At 41.6% G+C, this 23,795-nt stretch overlaps 1 protein-coding gene across 7 annotated transcripts in view; it reads right to left on the bottom strand.

The window, feature by feature from the left end:
* The window catches only part of FMN1 (formin 1), a 481,759-nt gene that overhangs the window by 221,370 nt on the left and 236,594 nt on the right, over window positions 1–23,795 (bottom strand). For all 7 annotated transcript variants that reach the window (XM_089309385.1, XM_051822097.3, XM_070053344.2 and 4 more), the window contains 2 exons: window positions 19,427–20,235; window positions 14,604–14,754 (listed from right to left, as the gene is read on the bottom strand). In XM_089309385.1, the coding sequence (XP_089165511.1) occupies window positions 14,604–14,754; window positions 19,427–20,235 (960 nt within the window). The remainder of the gene's footprint in view (window positions 1–14,603; window positions 14,755–19,426; window positions 20,236–23,795) is intronic.

Genomic DNA, 23,795 nt, shown 5'->3' with positions numbered 1-23,795 from the left:
GGACTAGAACCAGGTGTGCCGGCGCCGCAAAGCGGAGGATTAGCCTAGTGAGCCACCGCGCTGGCCTTACATTTATTCTCATATTAAGTTTCTGTAAGAGCATTTTAATAATTTCATTTTCTGGGGCTGGTGCTGTGGCATAATGGGTAAAACCACTGCCTGTGGCGCTGGCATCCCATATGGGCACTGGTTCTAGTCCCGGCTGCTCCTCTTCCAATCCAGCTCTCTGCTACGGCCTGGGAAAGCAGAAGATGGCCCAAGTTCTTGGGCCCCTGCACCTGCATGGAAGACCCTAAAGAAGCTCCTGGATCCTGGCTTCAGCCGTTGCGGCCATTTGGGGAATGAGCCAGCAGACAGAAGACCTTTCTCTCTGACTCTCCCTCTCTCTGTTACTGTAAATAAATAAGCAAATAAATCTTTAAAAAACTATTTTCCAATTTCTCTTTGCTAGTGTTTAAAATGTATCTGAATGTCGCATATTGATCGTATATCTACCAGGTTTACAGTATTCTTATTTTTACAATTTGCCAATACTATTTTTCTATACAAAATAAATCACATGCTCCATAAACAACGTACTTTCATTCCATCCTTTCCAAAATGCTTTATTTCATTTCCTTACCTGACTACACTGGCTTGGATCACACCAACAATATTAAATAAAAGAGGTGGAAGTGGATATTCTTTTTCATCCTGATCTCAAAAAGAAAGCTTTTAAATTTTTACCCAGTCAGCCTTTGTCATATGCCCTCTTGTGTAGACACCCTTTTAGGGTTTAGAAGTATTTCCTTCTATTCCTAGTTTGCTACAAAATTCCATTATAAATCATAATAAAATACAATCGAATGTTTTTCCTTCATCTTCAAATTATCTATAGTTTTTCCTCTGTTAATCTATTAGTGAGATACTAATTTATGAAAGCATTTCCTAGTTAGGAATCAAATTTGTCTATCTAGAACAAATCACATGTAATCATCAAACATTTTATATACATTGCTGGATTCAGGTAAGGATCTTCACATCTTGCTTATGAGGGAAACTTACCTGTCATTTTTCTTTTACTTCTTACCCTCATCTGGTATGTGACTTCAAGATTATATAAACTATCCTTGAATTTAGCGTGAGATTAAGTTAAATTATTTTGTATAAGGAGATGTTCAATGTAATAAAATGATCTGGGCCTGGTACTTCCTTTCTTTGTAGATTTTAAATGAATGATCTACTTTCCATATTATTTATAGGGTAATTCAGGTAATCTGTTTCTCCTTAACTCTGTTTGATCACTCATTATTTTTCTAAGAAATTATTGCAGGTTATTTTCATTTATTGGCAAGTTTACTCATGGTATTATCTTATTTGCCTCCAAATAAACTTACTTTTTAATTCCATTTTACATGAATTTTTTGAAGCGCCCTCATAATTTTACTTTTGTTTTGCTCAGTCTCCTCAAAGTTTTTTTTTCCTTGTTTTGTAATTAAAAGAAAAGTTTATTTGGAGGCAAAACAAGTTTGAAATCCATCCACAGATTGTCCATAATATGCATTTTCCATAAAATTTTTAAAAATTGATGAACAAGTAATACTTGTATATTTTTGTGGGGTACTTTACAAAAGCTTTTGGCTTCAAAGAATGAAATTTCATCTTTATTGATCTTCATACTGTGTCTAAATTTTTTAAATTTCCATTATTGTTGAAATTATAAATATTTGACCGTATCTGACCTTCAAAAAAAGGGCTTTTTTTCCTGATGTTCAACCTAATATTTTTTCTACTTTCTTTGGCTTATTTATTTTTATTTTCTTAACTGTTAGTTTTGGAAGCTTAATTCATTTTTCATGTATCTTTTTCTTTTTACTATAAATACTTTTGATTCTACCTTGTAGCTGCATCCAAAGAGTGTTGGCATTCAGTATTTTAACTTTTGGTTGAAAGTGTTTTATGAATTCCAATACAATTAGTTTCTTAATCCATGACTTATTTATGGGTGTGATGATAAACTCTAAAAGGAAAGGAGGTTTTTCTGATATTACAGGTTGTCTTCTTGTTATTTATACAGGATTTTTAACTTATTTCCTTTTGATTAGATGATGCAGTTGACATGAAAGGTTCCTTGAAACTGTTGCAATTTACAGAACTTTCTCTTATTTTAAGTCTTTGAATACTGATATTTTGAAGTATTTTCCTGTACTATTTTGATAAAATTAAAGCATAAGAGTTAATTTAGTTTGTTAGCAGAGAAACTAACCAATCCAGCTTCCTGCTAGTGTTCCTGGGGGGCAGCAGATGATGGCTCAATTATTCAAGTCCCTGCCATCCATACAGGAGGCCTGGCTTCAGATTGGCACAGCCCCAGCTGCTGCTGTAGGCATTTGGCAGAGTGAACAAGATGGACTATCTGTCTTTAAACCAACCTTGAAAAAAATTTGTAGTACAAACACAGGTTATCAAGAAAGCCAATCATCTTTTTGTTTTGTTGCAGGTTTTTTATCATTCTCTTGGCACACACTGAGAGCATTTATTTGAATGTCTGGCGTAAATTAATTTGCTTTAGTTGCACTGTTTTGTGCCAGTGGGATACATGGAACCAAAACAATAAAAAGGATCAGTGAATGAGAGGTGTATCTTCTGGTCATAATTCAACTTTCTGCTCTTTGTATGACATTAGGGGTTTTTCATCATTCTTGTTCCTATTCCTGATGGTGGTGATGAGAAGACAGGAGCAGCAAACATTTATGTGCCTGGCACCAGGCTGAACACTCTTTGTAGAGTACTCTATATTTTAATCCTCACAACCACCCTTTGAAGTAGGTACCATTATTCACACACTCTGCAGATGAGGGAACTGTAAGAGAAAGACTTAGAAAGGGATCTGTTGCATAGAGTGAAGACTCAGGACAAAAAAGCTAGATCTGTTGGTTTTCAGAAAGCCCTCCTGTCGCAAAAGGGTTTCCATTGTCCACTTGGGACTCTCCTTGTACTGGGCATGGTGGAAAAAGCAGTTAGTTGGAAAGCCAGAGTATAGGGCTCCACTACAGCCTGGTCACTGGCTCCCTGCCACTGAGGCAAACACCAAGGTCTCCACTGATAGAGATAAACTCTCCACACTGCCCCATACAGCCTACATCCTTCTCCATGCACCTTCCTTGGGTGGCAACGGAATGGCTGAGTCCTGTGTCAGCTGTCCAGATATTTCCACACCCCAAGAATATACGTGTATATAACAAAAACATCTCAGGCCCAGCTTCTGCAGGGTCTTACTCAAACATTCTAAACATAGCATATGCTTTAGGCATTTTACAGCTACCTCCTGAATCACATTCTTCACCAGGCAATCATCTCGTCTCATTTTTTCCATTAGTCTAAGATGGCGATAGAACAGAGTGATCTATTTATAATGAGCCCCAGCTAGAGCAGTGTGGCTTTCGGTTGGCCTTGTTTTAAATAAATCTTTCTTTGTTAATTAATGTGCTTTATCCCAGTGTTTCAAGTAACATTTATGTTCCTGAATTGGACAGGGAGGAAGAGAACCACACCCAAGGTGGAGGATTCAAAAATATTCAGAATCAATATGAATGCAAGAATGATTTGAAAGTAAAGTTTTGGGGCCGCTGTGGCACAGTGGGTTAACACCCTGCCCTGAAGTGCCAGCATCCCATGTGGATGCTGGTTCTAGCCCCGGCTGCTCCACTTCCTATCCCTCTCTCTGCTATGGCCTGGGAAAGCAGTAGAGTATGGCCCAAGCTCTTGGGCCCCTGCACCCACGTGGGAGACCCGGAAGAAGCTCCTGGCTTTAGGTCAGCGCAGCTCTGGCCGTTGTGGCCAACTGGGGAGTGAACCATAGCATGGAAGCCCCCCCTCCCCGCCTCTCCTCTGTGTAACTCTGACTTTCGAATAAATAAATCTTTAAAAAAAAAGGAAAGTTTTAACGTGAGTGGAGGTTCTGTGCTGATTTTAAGCTAAGGTAGTAGTACAGGAATCTACAGGAGAGAGAAAAGCCATGTGATAATTAGGTCATGAATTAACCCCCTGGTACTTGCAACTCTCTACCCCTTTTCAAGACCCTCTTCTCACCTCCCAGTATATTTTTGCACATGCAAAATGCCTTAATGTGACTAATAAGGCACCTAGCATAAAAGTTCACTAATGAAAATGGAAACACTAAAACTCAGGTTATTTAGTAACCAGGGCCTGGAGCCAGATCCCAATTAAACCACTCTTGTGGTGAAGCAAAGGATCAAAATGCCCAATAGGTTCCATCTGGCTGCTTCTGTGGGTCAACGTAGAGCCTCGTGTCCGTGTCAAATTAGCCTTTCCACCTTTCCACTGCATCGGGGAGCTGAAGCCAGCCCTCCGCACTACGGTAGCTGGGGACTTCAGGCTCTCCCCCTCACATGAAGGGGCTTGGCAGCTAAGGAATCCAGCTGGAAGCCAGCCTGATTCACTAGCTCCTCACAGTCCAATCCCTTTTGTCATTCATTCCACTGGAGGGGCCCCTAAACCTCCAATCCTATTTGTACCCCACTGAGGAGATCTGATAATGGTTCTGGCAGAGCTGTGGCTTTTCATAACTTCTGGCAGGGGCCTCGCTGACCCATTACATGGCTACACACATGATTTCTTCTCATACTGTCTTTGTAAATTGACCATGGCTAACCTTGCTGCCCTAATCAGATCAATCAGAATAACATTTCTTTAGCTGCTGCACGCTGGCAGCCTCCTGGGCTGAGGCGTGACTCAGAGTCAGCCTTGGATACTTGAAGGCAGATTTTTGAGTTTCCAATGGTCTCAGGTTTCCTTTGCTTTTATCACAGTTGGTGAGCTTTGTAAGGCCCGTGTTTACAGCCATGCAAATTAGCCTCAGCTGGAGAGAAATCAGGTCAGGCCTAAATGAAATCAAGCACCGGGTCAAAGGTATTTTATCAAAAATTGGAAGTGTGGCCATAGTGCTGGGGTCAAGCCACCCTGTCCTAGGAAGTCAGTGGACAGCTTTGTCTGGTGTAATCTGAACTCTTGGCCTCTGCGCCCTGGAAACTCTTCTGAGGGATGAAGGGCCACAGCAGCCCAGTGCTGAGGCTGGCCAGCTCCATTAAAAGCTGTGGCTGGAAGAGGCATGTTTGTTTTCTGAGGACAAGAGCAATGACTGAATATCACATTGTTGAAGGAAGAAGCATGGTGGTTTGAGCCTGCTATGCTGAGTATATCCCATATTACTCACCCACCAGACAAGATCCAAATGTACCCTTTCACTGTATTTAGCCACATGCACACACTCAGTTTTAAAATGTGTGTGTAAAGGTGTCCACATACAAATACATTCTGCCATTTTCCACCAGGAAGGCATCTTTTAAAGCTTCCACTCCAGTTGCCACGTTAGTTACAGAAGCTAAGGTCCAAGAGCTTCAGGGGCCGGATACACAACTGCCAACCGATTGCCTTCAGGATTAGATTTCTGCCTCCTGATTTCCATTGCTCTTTCCCCCATGATATTCCCATACTTTGAAATCCTTATACATCAAGGAACTTGGTTTATTTAAAAGTCATTCTCTAACCTACACATCTCTTAAGATTGTGGGACAGGTGTTAAGGCCATGACAATTATTCCCTGAGATCTCATATATCTATGATCCAGACAACAGGCTACTGATGGTTTAAGGCTGCTTGATCTATCAGATGGTGCCTAGGCCCAAGGGCTAACATGTTGTTTCAAGTATGATTACCCTGTTAGCCCTGTAAGCAGGACAATGAAAATTGGTGGATCTTAATTGTTCTCACCTCTACAGTAAAAGCAGTGATCAGAATCTAGGAACTCATCTAATTAAAGTTCATCTTTTGACATTTCAGAAACTTGAGACCCACAAAATTTAAAGAACCTGCCAGGGATTCAATAGCCTATTAGGGTCAGAGTCAGAAGTAAAAATGACATCTACTGATGTCAAAGCCAGTGTTTCTTTTACTGTACAACTTCCAGCAAGTGAAACTCAATCTTTGCCAAGCAAATGTAAAATTGAGACTTGCAGTGAATTTATACTAATAGATGATGTGTCACATAATTAAGAGCATAAGCTCCAGGGTTGTGACTAGAGTCATTCCTTTGCCACTTTTGAGTTGTGTGGTGCTGGGCAAGGCATTCAATTCTTCCAAGCTCCAGTTTCCTCAGCTGTAAAATGGGACTAATAAGAGTGAGCATCTCACTGCTCTCAGGGAGATTAAACAAGTTAATACATGCCAAGCAACTTAACCAAAAACCACTCACACAGCATTGACATTATTACTTCTAGTTAAATCTCCACATGTAATCTTCATTTGAAAGATATGAAATAAATCTAAGGCTAGGAAGACGTGTATCTGTAGTAAGCATGTGGTGTCAGGATATGTGCATGTGCAGGGGCTGTTTTGATCTTTGTGTATGCCAGAGATGTGCATACTTTTTAAAGCATTTACAAGCTCAGCTGCAAAAACATCCCTGTGACTAGAGTTTGCCACCGAAGGATGCAGACACATAAGATTTTTCCCTTTTGTTGTTATATCCTTACACACTTCTGACTTACAATTGGGGCCCAGAGGAGTCACTGCTATGATCAAAGTCCCAGACAGGCAACTCAGCTTCACGTCACTGTTGAGCTCAGCTTATGCCCAATTTTTTAAAAGGGCCTACATTGAGGATACATGAATGATGCACAGGAACATACAGACAAGACTTCAAAATCTTCCTCAAGTAAGAGGAAGGGATAAAATACACAAATATTTTAGTATGGTTCTTTCATAGCATATTATGTAATTTTTTTTGTGCTTTCCAATTAGATAACTCCAAATATATTTTCAAATAAATCTTCATTATCTTTATGGTTTATTTTAAAGGTATGTTTTTGTGTGTGTGCATGTATATGTGTGTATGTTGGGGAGAGGATTCCAAAATCAGTTCCAAAGGGACTAGGTTGAATACGTCATAATTTTTTATACTGTAATCATTCATTCTAAGCACTGGGACTATGTCTACGAATGATTTTTATTCCACTCATATGTACAAGCCTTTCTAATGTGCATTTGGCTTCCAATACTCCATGTGGGTAATTTGCTGTGAAATTTGGCCTTGTGGTCCACAAAAAAAGAGATGAACAAGAATAACTAGGGATTTGAAGGGCAGTTATTCTCTTCTAGGTTCCTTTTCTCAGAGCTCCAGGTCAGACACAAATGCAGATCTGTATCTCAGCATTCTAAGGTGCCCTCTTGTGGTTTGGGGTAGGTAATGAGCGTCCTATGATACTGTTGCTGGCTTGCGGTACAAACCCAGATTAAGTGACTTGTTCAACAGCCAACAAGAAAAACACAGTTGAACTCCAAGAATAATATTCAGATTCAACATTCTGAAAGAATCATTGATATCAATATTTGACAAGTTCTAACCACCTTTTTTTTAAATAGGCAAATAAAGTAAATGTACAAATGAAATTTTTGGACCATCTCATTTCCAAATAAAACTTACAAGATGGAATTTTTCTAAACTGTTGTCTATCGTGGAGTCAAAGCTCCTGTTTCCTATTGCTAAATCTGGTCAGTCAGGGGGCCTCTTTAGGTTGAAGAACAGGAAAGCCCTGGTCATCCCAGCTATCACTCAATGAATCTGGACACAGCACTAATGACCCTCAGGCCTACATCGGTACAATCAACACATGGGCACTCTACAGATGATAACCCCTAACCTTACTACTCATTTATTAAATTCATGAGAACCGTAAAGGGGCAGACAAACCATCCTAACAAACAGGGGAAAAAAATAATGCACCTACCTTACCAAGGCAGCTCAAGGAAATTATCTTTGTACACAAAAGCTGAAATAATATAAACTTGGAAGGCATCAGGTTATGAAAACCCTATAAATTTATGCTCAGGCTTCCAAACAATGTTCTCCTTCCACCCTTCTCCCCTCCCCAGTAAACTGAGACACAAAGTCTGGGATTCGAGAATTACAGCTATCATCCTAGCCAAAGCGACCAAACTGCAATCGATGCTGATGTCTTCTGGCACCAGAAAGTGTCCACAGACTAGTGTTTCCCGAGCCATCACAACTCTCCTTTCACAAAGAGCTCGGAGAACAGCCATTATCTCATTAATTCTTAAGAAATATCTACTAAAACAGCAGAGGGAGAAGAATGCTTTTATATATCTAACAGAAGAGGAAACAAAACAGAGATGATTTATAATTCAAAGTCAGATCCTGGCATTGCAAGAGAGGAGAAGTATTGGCAGGTCTTGCTGATTTTCAGAAAGCTGTTAGGCAAGTTTAGAATGCAATTGGACAGCTTATCAGAGTAGCCAGTTCCTTGACAGGAGCCAGGGGAAAGAATCTCAGATGATGAAGGTAGATTTCTGGCTCCTTGTCAAGGTGCTGACCTATGTCACTCAGGAACAAATCTCATATCAGGACAGGGTAAATGTGGGCATATTGACAGTGGAACTCATTTTACAGTGCATAGAGAGGGCATATGCCAGTACAAGATGAACTAATTTATGTCTGAATGTATTGTTGAAGGAAGTTGTGGAATAAATTAAATATTCATATCCATAAATATTAAAAAAATAAGAATGGCTTATCAGTGATGTTCACAAATTTATTTTCAAACCTCCCACATTATTAAAAAAAAGAGTTATCTATTTATCTGAAAGGCAGAGTTACAGAGAGGCAGAGGCAGGGGCGGGGGGAGAGAGAAAGAGAGGTCTTCCATCCTCTGGTTCACTTCCCAATTGGCCACAACGGCCAGAGCTGGGCTGATCCAAAGCCAGGAGCTTCTTCCAAGTCTCCCACGCAGGTGCCCAAAGGACTTGGGCCATCTTCTACTGCTTTCCCAGGCCATAGCAGAGAGCTGGATCTGAAGTGGCGCAACCAGGACTTGAACCAGCACCCATATGGAATGCTGATACTGCAAGCAGCAGCTTTACCTGCTACACCATAGTGCTGGCCCTCACATTTTTATAAACTTCAGACTAATACCAAGTTCCAGAGAATGCTTAGTGGATTTTCATAATCATAATTTCATTCTAGCTTCATAACAACCATGTTAAGAAGTTGATATTCCTAATACAAAAGAAATCAATGTGGGAAGGTTAAATCATTTTCTGGAGGTTTTAAGAGAGGGGAAAAAATAAGAGACAATATCACTCCCCAGATGCCTGCAACAGGAAGGGCTGGGCAGGGCTGAGTCCAGTGGACAAGAAGCCAGGTACCTGAGCCACTACTGATGCCTTTCAGAGCACACGTGAGCAGGAAGCTGGAGCTGAGAGCAAAGCTGGGACATGAACCCAGGCGCTCAATACAGGATGAGTGTGTCCCAACCAGTGTCGTAACCACTGTACCAAAGGCACTCCCTACAGCCATTATTTAAAATGGAATGGATAGAATAAATGGAAAATACTAAGCTCCAATCTACTCTATTTTTTTGCTAGAGTTAAATGTAAAGCGGATCATTTTATTCAAATATTTAGCTTCTTTTTAGAAAACTCTGAAGAAAACTTTGAATAATTTCATAGCACTGAAAACACTTTGGATTCACACAAGTGTAACTGTACCTAGATTTTAGCAATGGTTGCACTCATTTATAAACTTTAAATCTGTCATCCCAATAGAAGTAGCTATCAGTAGTATGGCAAATTACTATTGAAATAAAAAGGAGGCCGGCACCACAGCTCACAAGGCTAATCCTCTGCCTGCAACACTGGTACTCTGGGTTCTGGTCCCAGCTGGGGCGCTGGTTCTGTCCCGGTTGCTCCTCTTCCAGTCCAGCTCTCTGCTGTGGCCCAGGAAGGCAGTGGGGGATGGCCCAAGTGCTTGGGCCCTGTACCCATATGGGAGACCAGGAGGAAGTGCCTGGCTCCTGGCTTCGGATTGGCGCAGCGCACCAGCTGTAGCAGCCATTTGCGGGGTGAACCAATGGAGGGAAGACCTTTCTCTCTGTCTCTCTCACTGTCTAACTCTGCCTGTCAAAAAAAATTAATAAAAAAAATAAAAAGGAGGAAATGCAGACACATGTTGAGGTCCTTAGACATCATCCCAAGTGTTCATCTTCATGAACGTCGTCTCAGTTAAAAGTGTGCAGTTTCCCATGAGCCACTTCATCTTTTCAGGTCTCAGTTTCTTATTTGTCAAATGAGGGGAGAGAATCAGATGATGGGTAAGGTTCCTTCTAATTCTTAGCCTACATGATATTAAAAACAGTATCCTTGCCCAGTTTTCGAGATGGAGCAGAGATAGACTAGTATATATCTACTTATATTAAAAACCAGTGCCAATTATGGAATATTTAAATACTGTTTTAGAAGTTGATACCAGAAACTAGTATTTGAATTCAAAAGAGGCTCTTGACAATTGTGTCCATTATTTCTGAAACACAGATGTAGAATATGAGGAGGGATGAGGACCACCTCAGTGTACAAGGTGTCTCACATGCACGTCTCAGTGCCGGCTGAGCCCCCACAGCTTAGTTTCAGAATGCTGGATTTCTAAATCCCCAACACATACATATTTGGCACATATTCTCCTTGTCTGCTTGTAAGGGATCCACTTGATGATGGAGCTAAATGAGTGGGCTTCCAATTTTCAAGCTCCTCAGCTGTTTACAACCTCTAAAGACAGTTTCATTTTCACTTCACAAAGAAGAGAGGGGGGCCAGCGCTGCTGCATAGCGGATAAAGCCGCCGCCTCCAGTTCTGGCATTCCATATGGGCGCTGGTTCGAGTCCCAACTGCTCCACTTCTGCTCCACTTCTGCCATGGCCTGGGAAAGCAGTGGAAGATGGCCCAAGTCCTTGGGATCCTGCACCCGAGTGGGAGACCCAGAAGAAGCTCCTGGCTTCAGATTGACCCAGCTCCAGCCGTTGCGGCCATTTAGGGAGTGAACCAGCAGATGGAAGACCTCTCTCTCTCTCTTTCCCTCTGCCTCTCTGAACTCTGCTTTCAAATAAAATAAATCTTTTTTATTTTAGGAAGGAAGGAAGGGAGGGAGGGAAGGAGAGAAAGAAAGGAGGAAGAGAAGAAAGGAGGGAGGAAAGAAACATCTGACTCTTAGAAGAGACCAAGAGATCCACTCTGATATTAGAAATCTGGCCACAGGGTATGAAGGGAAGGCTTGCAGAAGGCAGGGTTGGAGATTTCTGGCATTGAATCTGCTCAGTATTTTCTCGAAAGTTAAAACCTCAGCTCTAAGAAAGGTCACCAAGCTCACTGAAAACACCAAGCAGAAGCCATTCCACAAAGCCAAGCAGACCCATATTTTGCATCCTCTTGAAGAAAGTAAGCACAGCACGTGTGTGTAGACTCTGGGGTATTGGCAGAAAGCTTGAAGAGTTTGGGGGAAGGTTTACCCTCTCACGGACAGAAACTAAAAACATCAAGTACTAACGGCTTTAGTCAAAACCATTTGTTGAATTGGCCCACACAGAGATTAAAGAAAAAAAATGACTAAATGCCTTGATCCTTTAAGACAAATATTCAGTCACTAAAACAGAAAGAATTCATTTTATGAGTAAACAAGATGTGACTAAGTGTCCAGAGAGAAACAAAAGGAGTATCAATCTGAGAAGACATACAGAACACACACAACTTCAATACAATATTGTCTAAGAAAACATTCAGGGGAGTTTCCTGTTGCTCCCGAAGCCTCCCTGGAAGAGGCAACCTGAGCTGGCTTTGGAACGTAGAAAGTCTGGCTTTGCACGTCACGTAGCAACAGCCGTCTTTTGTTTCTACATATGGCATTTGAAAAGTCAGCCTGGCTACAAGGCACCCTTAATCATATCAGTTATCAGATGCATCTAACCCATGGGAACACATTTTATACTGTATCAGTTGACCTCCTGCCTGGAATATACTGTGTTTTTAGAAAAACTCACATTGTTCTGTCCAGTATGTCCATCTTTTTAAAAGATTTCCCTTAATTATTATTATTGGGACTATAATAATTATTATTGGGACTATTTTTCTCCTAGCACAATTCTAATGAGCATCAAAGATGAAAAATTTTATCATGATTTTCAGATAAAATTCAACAGGAAAATCTGATTTTATCAATAGAAAACTACTTTCAGATTTTTCCCATTTTCCCTCTGGAAGCTGCAGCTGACTTCATCACCATCACATTACTTGAGATAGGAACTGATGAACTCCATGGTGTGATTTAAGCAGGAAGGACTGATAATACAGTTTCCGAACACTTCCTCAAACCTTCTTAGATTTGAACTGCACGACATCCTGGCAGGTCAGATAGAATCGAATCTTGTTAATCTCATTTTATAGAAAGGAGAAAATGTGAGAAGGGAGACAGCCAGCCTAACCTCACACAGCAATTCAACAGCAGAACACTTTTTCCTCAGCACCTTCTCTGATGTTAACAAAACGCCAATACACAGAAACAGCAGCTGTGGCACCAACAGTGGCAAAAATAAGACCGGCTGTCATAGGTTAAGAGCTGTCTATGTGCCAGGAAGCACGCCATACGCAATACATTTATTACCCATTTAATCATCACTTCAATAGCAGTGGACAGTCTCATGTTATGGTTAGGTAACTAAGGCACAAGGACTGCAAGGACCTGGGACTTTGACATAGATCCAGCTTCCTGCAAACGTGCAATCAGGGAGGAAGTCAATGATGTCTCAAACTCTTGGGTCCCAGACACCCATGAGGGACACCTGGGTTGAGTTTCTAACTCCTGACATCTGCATTTGGCCTGGTTCTGTTCATGGCGTCACAAACATTTGGCAGGTGAACTGTCTGTGTCTGCCTCACATGTGTCTTTACAATCTCTCTTGATACAGTGGTGGCAGAAAAAACAAGCACTCTTTTCTATATTTTAACATCAGTTAATATAACACTCACATATAAAAGTCACAAGAAAACAAGGGACGGTACCTCAGACTTTAAGGAGTATTTTTTTTTTTTTTTTTTGACAGGCAGAGTGGACAGTGAGAGAGAGAGACAGAGAGAAAGGTCTTCCTTTGCCGTTGGTTCACCCTCCAATGGCCGCCGCGGCTGGCGCGCTGCGGCCGGCGCACCGCGCTGATCCGATGGCAGGAGCCAGGAGCCAGGTGCTTTTCCTGGTCTCCCATGGGGTGCGGGGCCCAAGCACCTGGGCCATCCTCCACTGCACTCCCTGGCCACAGCAGAGGGCTGGCCTGGAAGAGGGGCAACCGGGACAGAATCCGGCGCCCTGACCGGGACTAGAACCCGGTGTGCCGGCGCCGCTAGGCGGAGGATTAGCCTAGTGAGCCGCGGCGCCGGCCCTAAGGAGTATTTTAAAGGCTCACTTTTCAAATGCTGACTTTTTTCAAAGGCTGACTTTTCAAATGCCATATGTAGAAACAAAAGACAGCTGTTGCTACATGACGTGCAAAGCCGGACTTTCTTTGACGTAGATCACACATTATGTGGCAGAGGTAGGATTCAAAGTCATGCTCTCTGACTACTTGACAATTTAACCTTGTTCTCCTAGAGAAGGCTGGGAGTCTACATTTTCAAGTCCTTGAATCTTTGTTAAGTAGCCACTTTTTCAATGAGGTTGACCCTAAACACTCAATTTAAAGTTGTAGATCCCACCCTCATGCTGCAAAATTGATCTTCACCCTGCTCTACTATGGAGTTTACTTTTTTTTCTTTTTTGAGAGGCAAATGTGTACACACAAACACACACATACACACACACACACACACACAGAGCTCCCATCTGTTGGTTCACTTCACAAATGCCCACAATGGCTAGGCCTGGGTCAGGCAGAAGCCTGGAACCAGGAATTCAATTCAGGTTGACTATGTAGGTGGCAGGAACCCAATTACTTGAGCCACCACTGTTGCCTTACAGGGTCTCCACTAGTAGGAAGCTGGAGTCAGAAACCAGAACCAGGAACTGAACCCTGATACTGTGATGGGAACACAGGTTCCTAAACTGCAAGGCTCAATGCTCACCCATACATGGTTTGTTTTCATGTTGATTGCTAATATAAACTCCACAGGGCAAGGATGTCTGGAGTTGTTTTCACCAATACATCCCACATGCTCAGAGAGTGTGTCTAATAGAACTTTCAATAATTATAAAAATGTTTTATATATCTACAATATCCAGGATGGTAGCCATTAACCACAAAAATAAAACTGGAAAGTGGCTATGGCAATTGAAAAATCAGACTTTTATTTAACTTAACTAGCCTTTTGCTACAAACTAGAAAATGTATGCCTAGAATAGTACCCAACACAATAACCTCTTAATAAATATTTGTTAAACGAATGAAGTTACAAATCTGACCTATTTTTTATACAGCCTACAGACTACTTTCACTAACAGCAAATTAAATTTTTGTTTTCAACAATAATTAATGGCTAAAAAAGGTTTAGATTGAATTTTGAAAATTCAGAATATATGAACAAAACAGCAAGCACAGATTTCTTGAAATACTGGGTGGGTTTTCTTTGTATTTGCCATCAAGGACCTATCCTTTCCAAGACATTTTCTAAAAACAAAAGGAAAGCAAACCAGCACCATATAATGAAATCCCATGAACAACAAATACATAAATATGTGTGTGTATAAAATTACAACTATTACTATAATCACTCAATACCTTTTTGACTTTGTTTTTTTTCTCATAGGTCTCTGACAGAGGTTTTTTCTTCTGCTGAGTTGCATCTTTAGAGAACAAATACTCAAATTCGCTAGTGTCCCGAATGTCAGGCTCTTCTAAGGAATCCCATAAGGTTGGTGTAGCATTTTGGCTTAAAAGAGAAAACAACAAGTTAACCTTAAGAAACAAAACAGAAGAGAATATGATGAACTATTTCTCTAATTCATTTCCTTTTATTAAAAAAAAAAAGCCCCAGGATCCTAACAAACCTTACAGAAAAGGTTTTTGCATTGCACTTTTCAGCTTAAAGCATGCTACAGAACATTTAAATACACACACATTTCAAAAAAGTTTCCCCATTAGACAGAATCAAAGGGTATGCTCTACACAAAAAGCCCGTGAGACACGAAATCCTGGGATTCTGACTGTGGGTGCCACTCATGCAGCTCTTCCCTCAGTCTGTGACATTTCCATGATGGGTACAAATGGGCATCACATAAAGTTCAATGAAAGAACCAATGAAAGAATCATCACAGGAGACTTCCTAGACTGCAAAGGGAGTACTAACACAAGGATCTGCCCCTCTTCAAACTTTATCTACCTGTTTTAAGTATGATTTTTGGGATTAACTTGGGTAAACCCAGAGCAGGACCCTTAAGAAATAAACAAACTGTGCTCATTAAAAAATACCTAATTTGAGGGCCAGCATTGTAGCTGCCCCTATCATCTGGCATCCCATATGAGTACTGGTTCAAGTTCCAGCTATTCCTCTTCCCAACCAACTACCTGTCAATGTGCCTGGGAAAGCAACAGAAGATGGCCCAAGTATGTGGGCCCCTCCCAACCATGTGGGAGACCCAGATGGAATTCCTGGCTCCTGGCTTTGGCCCTGCCCAGCTGTGGCTGTTGCAGCCATATGGGGAGTGAATCAGCAGATGGAAGATACCCCTCCCCTCTCTATATGTGTCACTCTCCCTTTCAAGTAAATAAATAAATCTTTAAAAAAGAAAAAATATATGGTTTATAGTATTTCCTGCATACCCTCAAACAATAATAAAACCAACCCCAAACTCTTCCATTGCACCAGCCCTCAGTTTTCAATAAAGCAGCTGCAGGGAGAATGGTTTGTCTGGTCTTCCATAAAAAAGGCTGCCTAGGTGCTTTTTGTTTTTGAAGAATTTTTCTTTTTAAGACTGGGAGACACACACACACACACACACACACACAGAGAGAGAGAGAGAGAGAGAGAGAGAGAGAGAGACGGATGGATGTATCTTTCATCTACTGGTGGGCTTAGCTGCTGTGTCCCAATGCTGGCCCCACAGCATTTAGTTTTGAAGCAAAGAGTTGTTGAAAATCTGGTCCATGAGGGTGGCCTCTGAAAGGTGACTAACAAGAGTCACTCTCTAGTGTGGGTGGGTGTTGTGGTGTAGCATGTTAAGCCGCCGCTGCTGCTGGGGATGCAGGCATTGGCCCGGCCCAGATCTCACTGCTGTTGTCATCTGAGGAGTGAATCAGCAGGTGGAAAATCAACATAGACACGCTCTTGCTGTACCTTTCAAGCAAATAGGTTTTTAAAAATGTCACTCTCCTCTGTAGGCTCACTGAAGTCAGAACAAAGCTTCTTCCAAATGCTTACTTTTTTAAAAATATATTTTTTACTTGAGAGGTAGGGTTACTGACTAAGAGAGGGAGAGATAGAAAGAAAGGTCTTCCATCTGCTGGTTCACTCCCCTAATGGCTGTAATGGCCAGAGCTGGGCTGATCCAAAGCCAGGAGCCTCCTCTGGGTCTCCCACATGAGTGCAGGGCCCCAAGCACTTGGGCCATCTTCTACTGCTTTCCCAGGCCATACCAGAGAACTGTATCAAAGTGGAGCAGCTGGGACTAGAACCGGGGCCTATATCGGATGCCAGCACCTCAGGTGGAGGCTTAGCCCACTATGCCACTATGCTGGCCCCAAATGCTTACTTCTTAATATATTTTCTTATTTTGTCTTAATTTTAAACACTATTAACATATACAGACTATATAAAAAAGATAGTCTCGTCTACACATTATTTTTCAAAGTCATAAATCCAAATATGTACTCTCTCAACCAATAAAGTTAACTCAATATATGTGGTGATGTACAAAATCTTTTTATATACTACACAGCCATTTTCATATTCAAAAAACATGATGGCACTTTGCAAGTCTGCTGTTCATATTTTGCTACTGGTCTGTCCTTCCCGTGAAACAGAGCATTTTAGTCCTGGCTGTATTCACTTCTGGCCCTCCACATTTTGTATGGCATCCACCCTTATATTCCTTCCTCAGCCATGCCCCTCTGCAACTCACTTTCAGTTTGAAACAGACACCATTCCTGTTAAGTGGTTATCTCAGCTGCACTGAAGAAAGGGAGACCTTGGCTAGATAAGGGATCCAGGGAGTTTGGGAGCACACAGCAAGTTAAGGGCCACTGATCTGGGCCTCGGAAAGGTTCTGTCAGACCCATCCCTCTCTCTCCTACACCTGCCTGGCTCTAAGCTCTTGGATTCCGGCCACCATGACTAGTGTTATGACTCACTTGTATTCAGGGGTAGATTTGCTCTGGGAATCAAGGTGAGCACTCCATCAGCACTGTGACATTATTTCTATAGGAAAGGCATTTCCTATACCAAATAAAACAATTTTGGAACACTACTTCTCAGTGAGTTGGGGGTAACTGGTAATAAGGAGGACCTGCTCACACTGTTCAAGCGTTTTCTGACCACAGTTTCAGCTCAAAAGAGAGGAGGAGGAGAAAGGAGATGGGAGGGGAGAAGAAGGTGAGACTTATTAGGAAGCTGAAAGGTAGTCAGATGAAATTTCTTTAACTAAATGTCTCTTTCTTGGTCTAGAAGATAGACGTCAAAGACACACACACACACACACACACACACAGAGCAAAAGCAAAAAAATTCATGTTAGTAGTGAAACGCAATCTAAGCAGGTACGAGGTACTTCATGTATTACAGACTCATAGTTTTGCTTTTGGCTGCCCAAAAGACTAAGACTAAAATTTTCATTGAAAAGAATAGTTATACTTAAACATGCAAAACATTTTGAGGAATCCATAATAGAAAAGCCCAAGTGTGGTACTGGCAGAAAGTTTCCAAGTTCGTCTTAATGTGACCTAGAGGGGCAGTCCCCAAACCCCAGTTCAGGCTCAAGGCTGACACATTCACCAAGCAGGGCTCTCCTGATGTCCCATTTATCAACTTTTCATTGCACTCAAAAGTGAAACCATAGGTATACAGTGAAACTCATGAGAACTTGAGAATTCAATTATTTCCTTCTCAAAACAGCTGACTACATAAGGAAAAGACACAGTGTTTGTCTTGGGCTCGCTGCTATCCCATCTTGAATGGTGGGTGAAGATCTCCCATCTCCTGGATATACTGCTGTGTGGTCCCTACGGACTCAGCTATTTATTGCTGATGACGTCTCTTGGGGAAGGAGTGAAAGTGGGCTAGTGAGACCCACGTGTGGAACAGCGCCATGTGCTGCCAGGACACACTGTGCCAGCCATCACCCTGGATTGGCTGTACACTAATATGAGAACACTCATAAAAGAACACAACTCAAAAATTCTGGAAAATAACTTATTTGGAAATACTGGAGTCTTGAACCAGAAAAGGGAAATATACTAACCCCCTAATTAATGGTAGAAGCTATTCCAGGATCATCTGATAGGTGATTCATTTGGGAAGTTATAAAGTTTCAACACTAAAAAAAGTGTAAGTATATTTCACATATAAACTTTTGACTTTGGTGAGAGGAAGGGGTGATATAAACTACATAATCAACTTGGTTCACCATGTGCCAAATTTTAAAGGTACTCCCCTTCTTTTAATCATTATTTCTGATTGTTTTGTAATTGTGAATTACATGTTACTTTGCTTAGTATTGTAGCTTCCCTAAACAAAATGTTATATAAGTTGAAAAATTCACTATTATATTTTTATTTGGGGAGTAAGTTTAAAAATGTTTTCTGCATTTGTTTTTCATTGCAAATAAATGTCAGAACCAGAAAGTAGTCAAAAAACATCTCTCTCATTATCCTCTTGACAGACTCAGAAGTGAAGCAGAAGAAATAAGACTCAAATCTTTCTCTATGCATGTTTCCAAGTTACCACTAACTTCTGCCTTACAGGCCTATCTTAACAATCCAAACAAATGGAAGATGTTTTCCACTTTAGCTAACCACATATTGGCACTTTCACTGAAGGGCAACAGCGAATAAAGATGTGAGGGAATTCAGCAATTGGAAGGACTAGCATTCAAGCAGAGAGAGTTTATGTCTCTCGTCTAATTAGAAGACTTGGTAACTCAGACACATCTTTTAATAAAAAATGAAAAATACACCTATTGGTCAAATATCCAGGTCACAGAGCTGATGATAACATCTGAAAACAAGATGACAGATTACAAAAGATATTCCAAAAATGCTCAGTAAACCTAGAGTGCAGATTCAGGCTCATTCATCCCAGTGATGTTAGAGAAGGCCCTAGCATCTTTGATCTGGACTTCTGCCTAATCTGTAAAATGAAAACATTTACCTTATAAAAGACCCTGATGCTGAACACTTTGTTTCCCTCACAAAGAAATTCACAGAGGTTGCAGACAGGACCTAGTGGAAACAGACATCCTCCCCAAGCACCCTGATTTTGCTTATCCAAGGCATTCACACTGTCAACATTGGAGAATGGGTGCTACATTAAGCAGACACTGAACTGGTAAGAATAAAACATTACATGGTCAAAATCCTGGGAATTCACAACCACTGAGGGAAGAGCTTACCTCCTATCACTTATTTGTATTCTAGTCCAATACAAAGGTTTCATGGGACAACTGGGCTCAATGGCTGGTTTTCGAGGACTCTGGCTGGAAGAAGAGGTGAGTCCAAAGAAGAGTCCAGGAGGGGGTGGAGGTACAAGTCCTGGGGGTGCTGGAGCAGGAGGAGGCCCCTCATTATTCGTCAGAGCAGGGGAGTTAGGAAGTGGTGGTGGGGGAGGAGGTGGAGGAGGTCCAGCACTTGGAGGCAGAGCAGGTGGTAGGGGTGGCGGAGGAGGTGGTGGCGGAGGAGGTGGTGGTGGTGGTGGTGGTGGTGGGGGCCCAGCACTCACAGGTGGTGACAGATGTGCTGGTGGCAAAGGATCAAGGCTAGGCAGCAGGGGAGGAGGTGGAGGGATGGGTGGTGCTGGGAGGGGTGGTGCAGGAGGGGGAGTGGATGTCTTCTGCTGGTTTGATGAGATGCCTTCCACAGACTGAAGTGGTGCATGGATGTCTTTGCTGTCACTTGGGGGAGACAGTTGGGTTAAAGAGGTGATGTTCAACTTCTTGGGTATTACTGGGTTACTTCTTGTTGTCTTGCTTTCACCCTCACAGGGCTTGAGGAAGGTCTCCCTGTCTGTCTGGATGCACACATTCCTGTAAGTCTTGGGAGGGCAGTCATCATCGGTGGAGATGCACACATCTCTCATCTCTTCACATCCTCCTCGCCATCGGTGTTCTAACTCCTGTTTGAGATTTTCTATGGTTTCTTCCAGCCTTGTTGTTATCACTGCATGTTCGCCTCGGATATGAAATGCCTCAAGTTCAAACTTGGCCTGGAAAAAGAAAATCAGTGGCAATGAGTTTATTAAAAAAAATCAGAAATTAAAAATTCAACAACACCATCAGTGTGCTGCTGTAGCACAGCCCACATAAATGCATAAACACAAGGAAATAAAGAGACATGCTTTGACACATCTAAAAAGGTGTAAATTTCATTTTAATAAAATTTCCAGGGAACTAAGTTGGGAGACAAAGTAATTTCATCCATTCTGCACTCACAGGAGACAATTACCATGGTTTAAGGCTTAAAATAAATCTGGAACCTAAGAACTTCTATTTGTCTTTAATATCAAATATAAAAAAACATCTTTAATAAAGAGTTGGGTATCCTTGAATATAGCCTTCACAATTTTGGGGTTAGGTTTGGAAAAAGAAAACTATAAGGAAAAAAATAGATTTGGAGATTCTTATGATTTGGAGTTGTTGTTCCTGAGTTCTTCCTTAAAAGTCTCCTTCATTGGTTTCCAGGACAATACAGCAAGAACAAAAGGCATGAAGAGGAGCAGTGATATCTATTTCCAAAAAGTTCCTCTATCAAACTTGCCCAAGATCAATATTTGTGTGTCATAAAATAGTAATAAATGAGCAATACAAATGTATATAAATGATATTAAAGTGCTATTTTATTCTTCTGTACACCTAGCATTTTAAACTCTATTTTATAAGATATCAGCCTTTTTTAATGCTCATTACTTCAGTGATGTCAATACATAATTTCTATGGTTGTATTCTTGTTGGCAAACTGCTGGTGTACCTTTAGCCATTAACTACCTATTTCCTAAACTTCAGAAGACTTAATACAGCTAACTCGAAAAAAAAAAATTTAGAATTTTATTAAAATGAGTTATCAGTGCATCTTAAAGACCTAGAAAATCAACAACAAATCAAACAAAAAATTAGTAGGAGGAAAGAAATAAGTAAAATTAGAGAAGAAATAAACAAAATTCAAACAAAAAAAAACACAAAAGATCAGGGAAATGAAAAGCTGGTTTTTTGAAAAAGTAAACAAAATTCATAGACCATTGGCCCAAATAACCAAAAACAAGAGGGAGAAGACCCAAATTAACAAAATCAGGGATGAAAAAGGAGATGCAACAACTGATATTATAGAAATAAAAAGAATCATGAGGAATTACTACAAACAGCAATATGACAACAAATTGGAACTCTAAAAGAAAAAGATAGACTCCTGGACAAACATAATTTCCAAAATTGAGTCATGAAGACAGAGAAAATCTAAACAGACGAGTAACCAAGCTGGAGAATGAATCAGTAATAAAGACCTTCCCAACAAAGAGCCCAGGACTGGATAGCTTCATTTAAAGAAGAACTAATTCTTTTCAAGCTATTCCAAACAACTGAAAGGAAGGGAATTTTTTTTTAACTTTTATTTAATGAATATAAATTTCCAAAGTACAGCTTATGGATTACAATGGCTTCCCCCCCATAATGACCCTCCCACCCGCAACCCTCCCCTTTCCCATTCCCTCTCCCCTTCCATTCACATCAAGATTCATTTTCAATTCTCTTTATATACAGAAGATCAGTTTAGCATACATTAAGTAAAGATTTCAACAGTTTGCTCCCACACAGAAACATAAAGTGAAAAATACTGTTTGAGTACTAGTTATAGCATTAAATCTCAATGTACAGCATACTAAGGACAGAGATCCTACATGAGGAGTAAGTGCACAGTGACTCCTGTTGTTGACTTAACAAATTGACACTCTTGTTTATGGCATCAGTAATCACCCTAGGCTCTTGTCATGAGCTGCCAAGGCTATGGAAGCCCCCTGAGTTCACCGACTCTGATCATATTTAGACAAGGCCATGAGGAAGGGAATTTTTTAAAAGATTTATTTATTTGTTTGAAAGTCAGAGTTACACAGAGAGAGGAGAGACAGAGAGAAAGAGAGAGGTCTCCCATCTGATGATTTACTCCCCAATTGGCCGCAATGGCTGGAGCTGCGCAGATCCGAAGCCAGGAGCTTCTTCTGAGTCTCCCATGCAGGTGCAGGGGCCCAAGGACTTGGGCCATCTTATACTGCTTTCCCAGGCCATAGCAGAGAGCTGGATTGGAAGTGGAGCAGCCAGAACTCAAACCGGTGCCCATATGAGATACCTGCACTTAAGGCCAGGGCATTTACCTGCTGGGTCACAGCGCTGGTCCCCCTCTTATACTCTTTCTAGGAAGCCAGCATCACCTTAATTCCAAAGCCAGAAAAAGAAACAACAAAGAGAACTGTAGACTAATCTCCTTGACGAACACGGATGCAAAAATCTTCAAAAAAATACTAGCTAATTGAATCCAACAACACATCAGAAAGATCATTTATCTAGATGAAGTGGAATTTAACCCTGGTATGCAAGGATGGTTCAACATAACCAACTAGACAAATGTGACACATCACTAGGGTTCAAAGATGGCAGAACAGGGAAGGACAAACTACTCTAGGCAAGGGATAAATAGTAAAAATAAACAAAAAAAATGGAGGAAGTATTTTCTCAGGGGAGAGTGAGAGAGAAAACTGCAGTGGAAATTCAATGGAAGGAAGAGTAACACCATGGATTAGTGTGGAAGGTGTGGATGCACAGCAAGAACATGGATATAACACATGACTCCATCAGTGAAGAGCAGGAGAAAGCACCAGCTTTGGAGAGTGAGGTGAGATCAAATTACAGCACCCAGTGTCACTAGTGATATAACAGGTGAGAGCTCCCCATGAGTGTTGCATGGAGCCCTAAGGGGGATAGGGTACCTGATAACCCAGGGGGAAAAGGCAGGGCATGTTTCTCTCTCCATCCTCCAACAATGGTGCGGACAACTGGCTGAGCGAGTAGGTGCAATTTTGAGCATAAGCAGCAGCTGCGGAAGCTCTTGTGTGTGCACCCAACAACTGGCTGGGACAAGACACCATCTTGTCTGCAGTAGTGGCTGCAGCAGCTCAGGTGTGCGAACCTGGCAACCAGTGGGGAGAAGGCACCATCGTGAGGTGAGCAGGGGCTGTGACCAGCAACTCTTGTGCATGCATGTGATCCAGTGATTATACCAGAGGGAAAAATCCATGTTCCCCATTGACTTTGAATCTGTCTAGGAGGATTGACAGGGGACTGGGCACCCACGTGAGACTGTGAGATGCCCCCAGCCTTTCTATATATCACAGGCCCCAGGGCTTAAATAGCCTAGGTGGAGCACCCACAGGCAGCTGGCTCTGGGAACATCTCTTTTTCTCCATAGATGGTGCAGTCTTGTGGTGTGAGGCAGATCCTCTACACCCTGTGACTGTGGGATACTTGTATGCTGAGAATGTAGGGACTCTAGTGATTGCAAGAGAGGGCATAGGGTATAGCTGTGTCTCTGGGCAATCAATGTGAGTAGCTCCACAAGCTCAGAGCTCCCTGATTGCCTGGGGTGGGTCATTGCAACACAATCCAAGCTCACACTGAGGACGCCGCAGATCATTTGTGTGGTTCATACAGCAACGCAGAATAATATTGCATTCACTGTGGGCTAATACCTTGGCACTGATCACCTTAGAGGAGAAATGAGGAG

This window comes from Oryctolagus cuniculus, chromosome 12, assembly GCF_051225735.1.
Source record: "Oryctolagus cuniculus isolate XC-2025 breed Fujian yellow rabbit chromosome 12, ASM5122573v1, whole genome shotgun sequence".
Lineage (NCBI taxonomy): Eukaryota > Metazoa > Chordata > Mammalia > Lagomorpha > Leporidae > Oryctolagus > Oryctolagus cuniculus.
The sequence above is the reverse complement of the archived record's forward strand: the minus strand, read 5'-3'. Positions and strand labels throughout refer to the sequence as shown.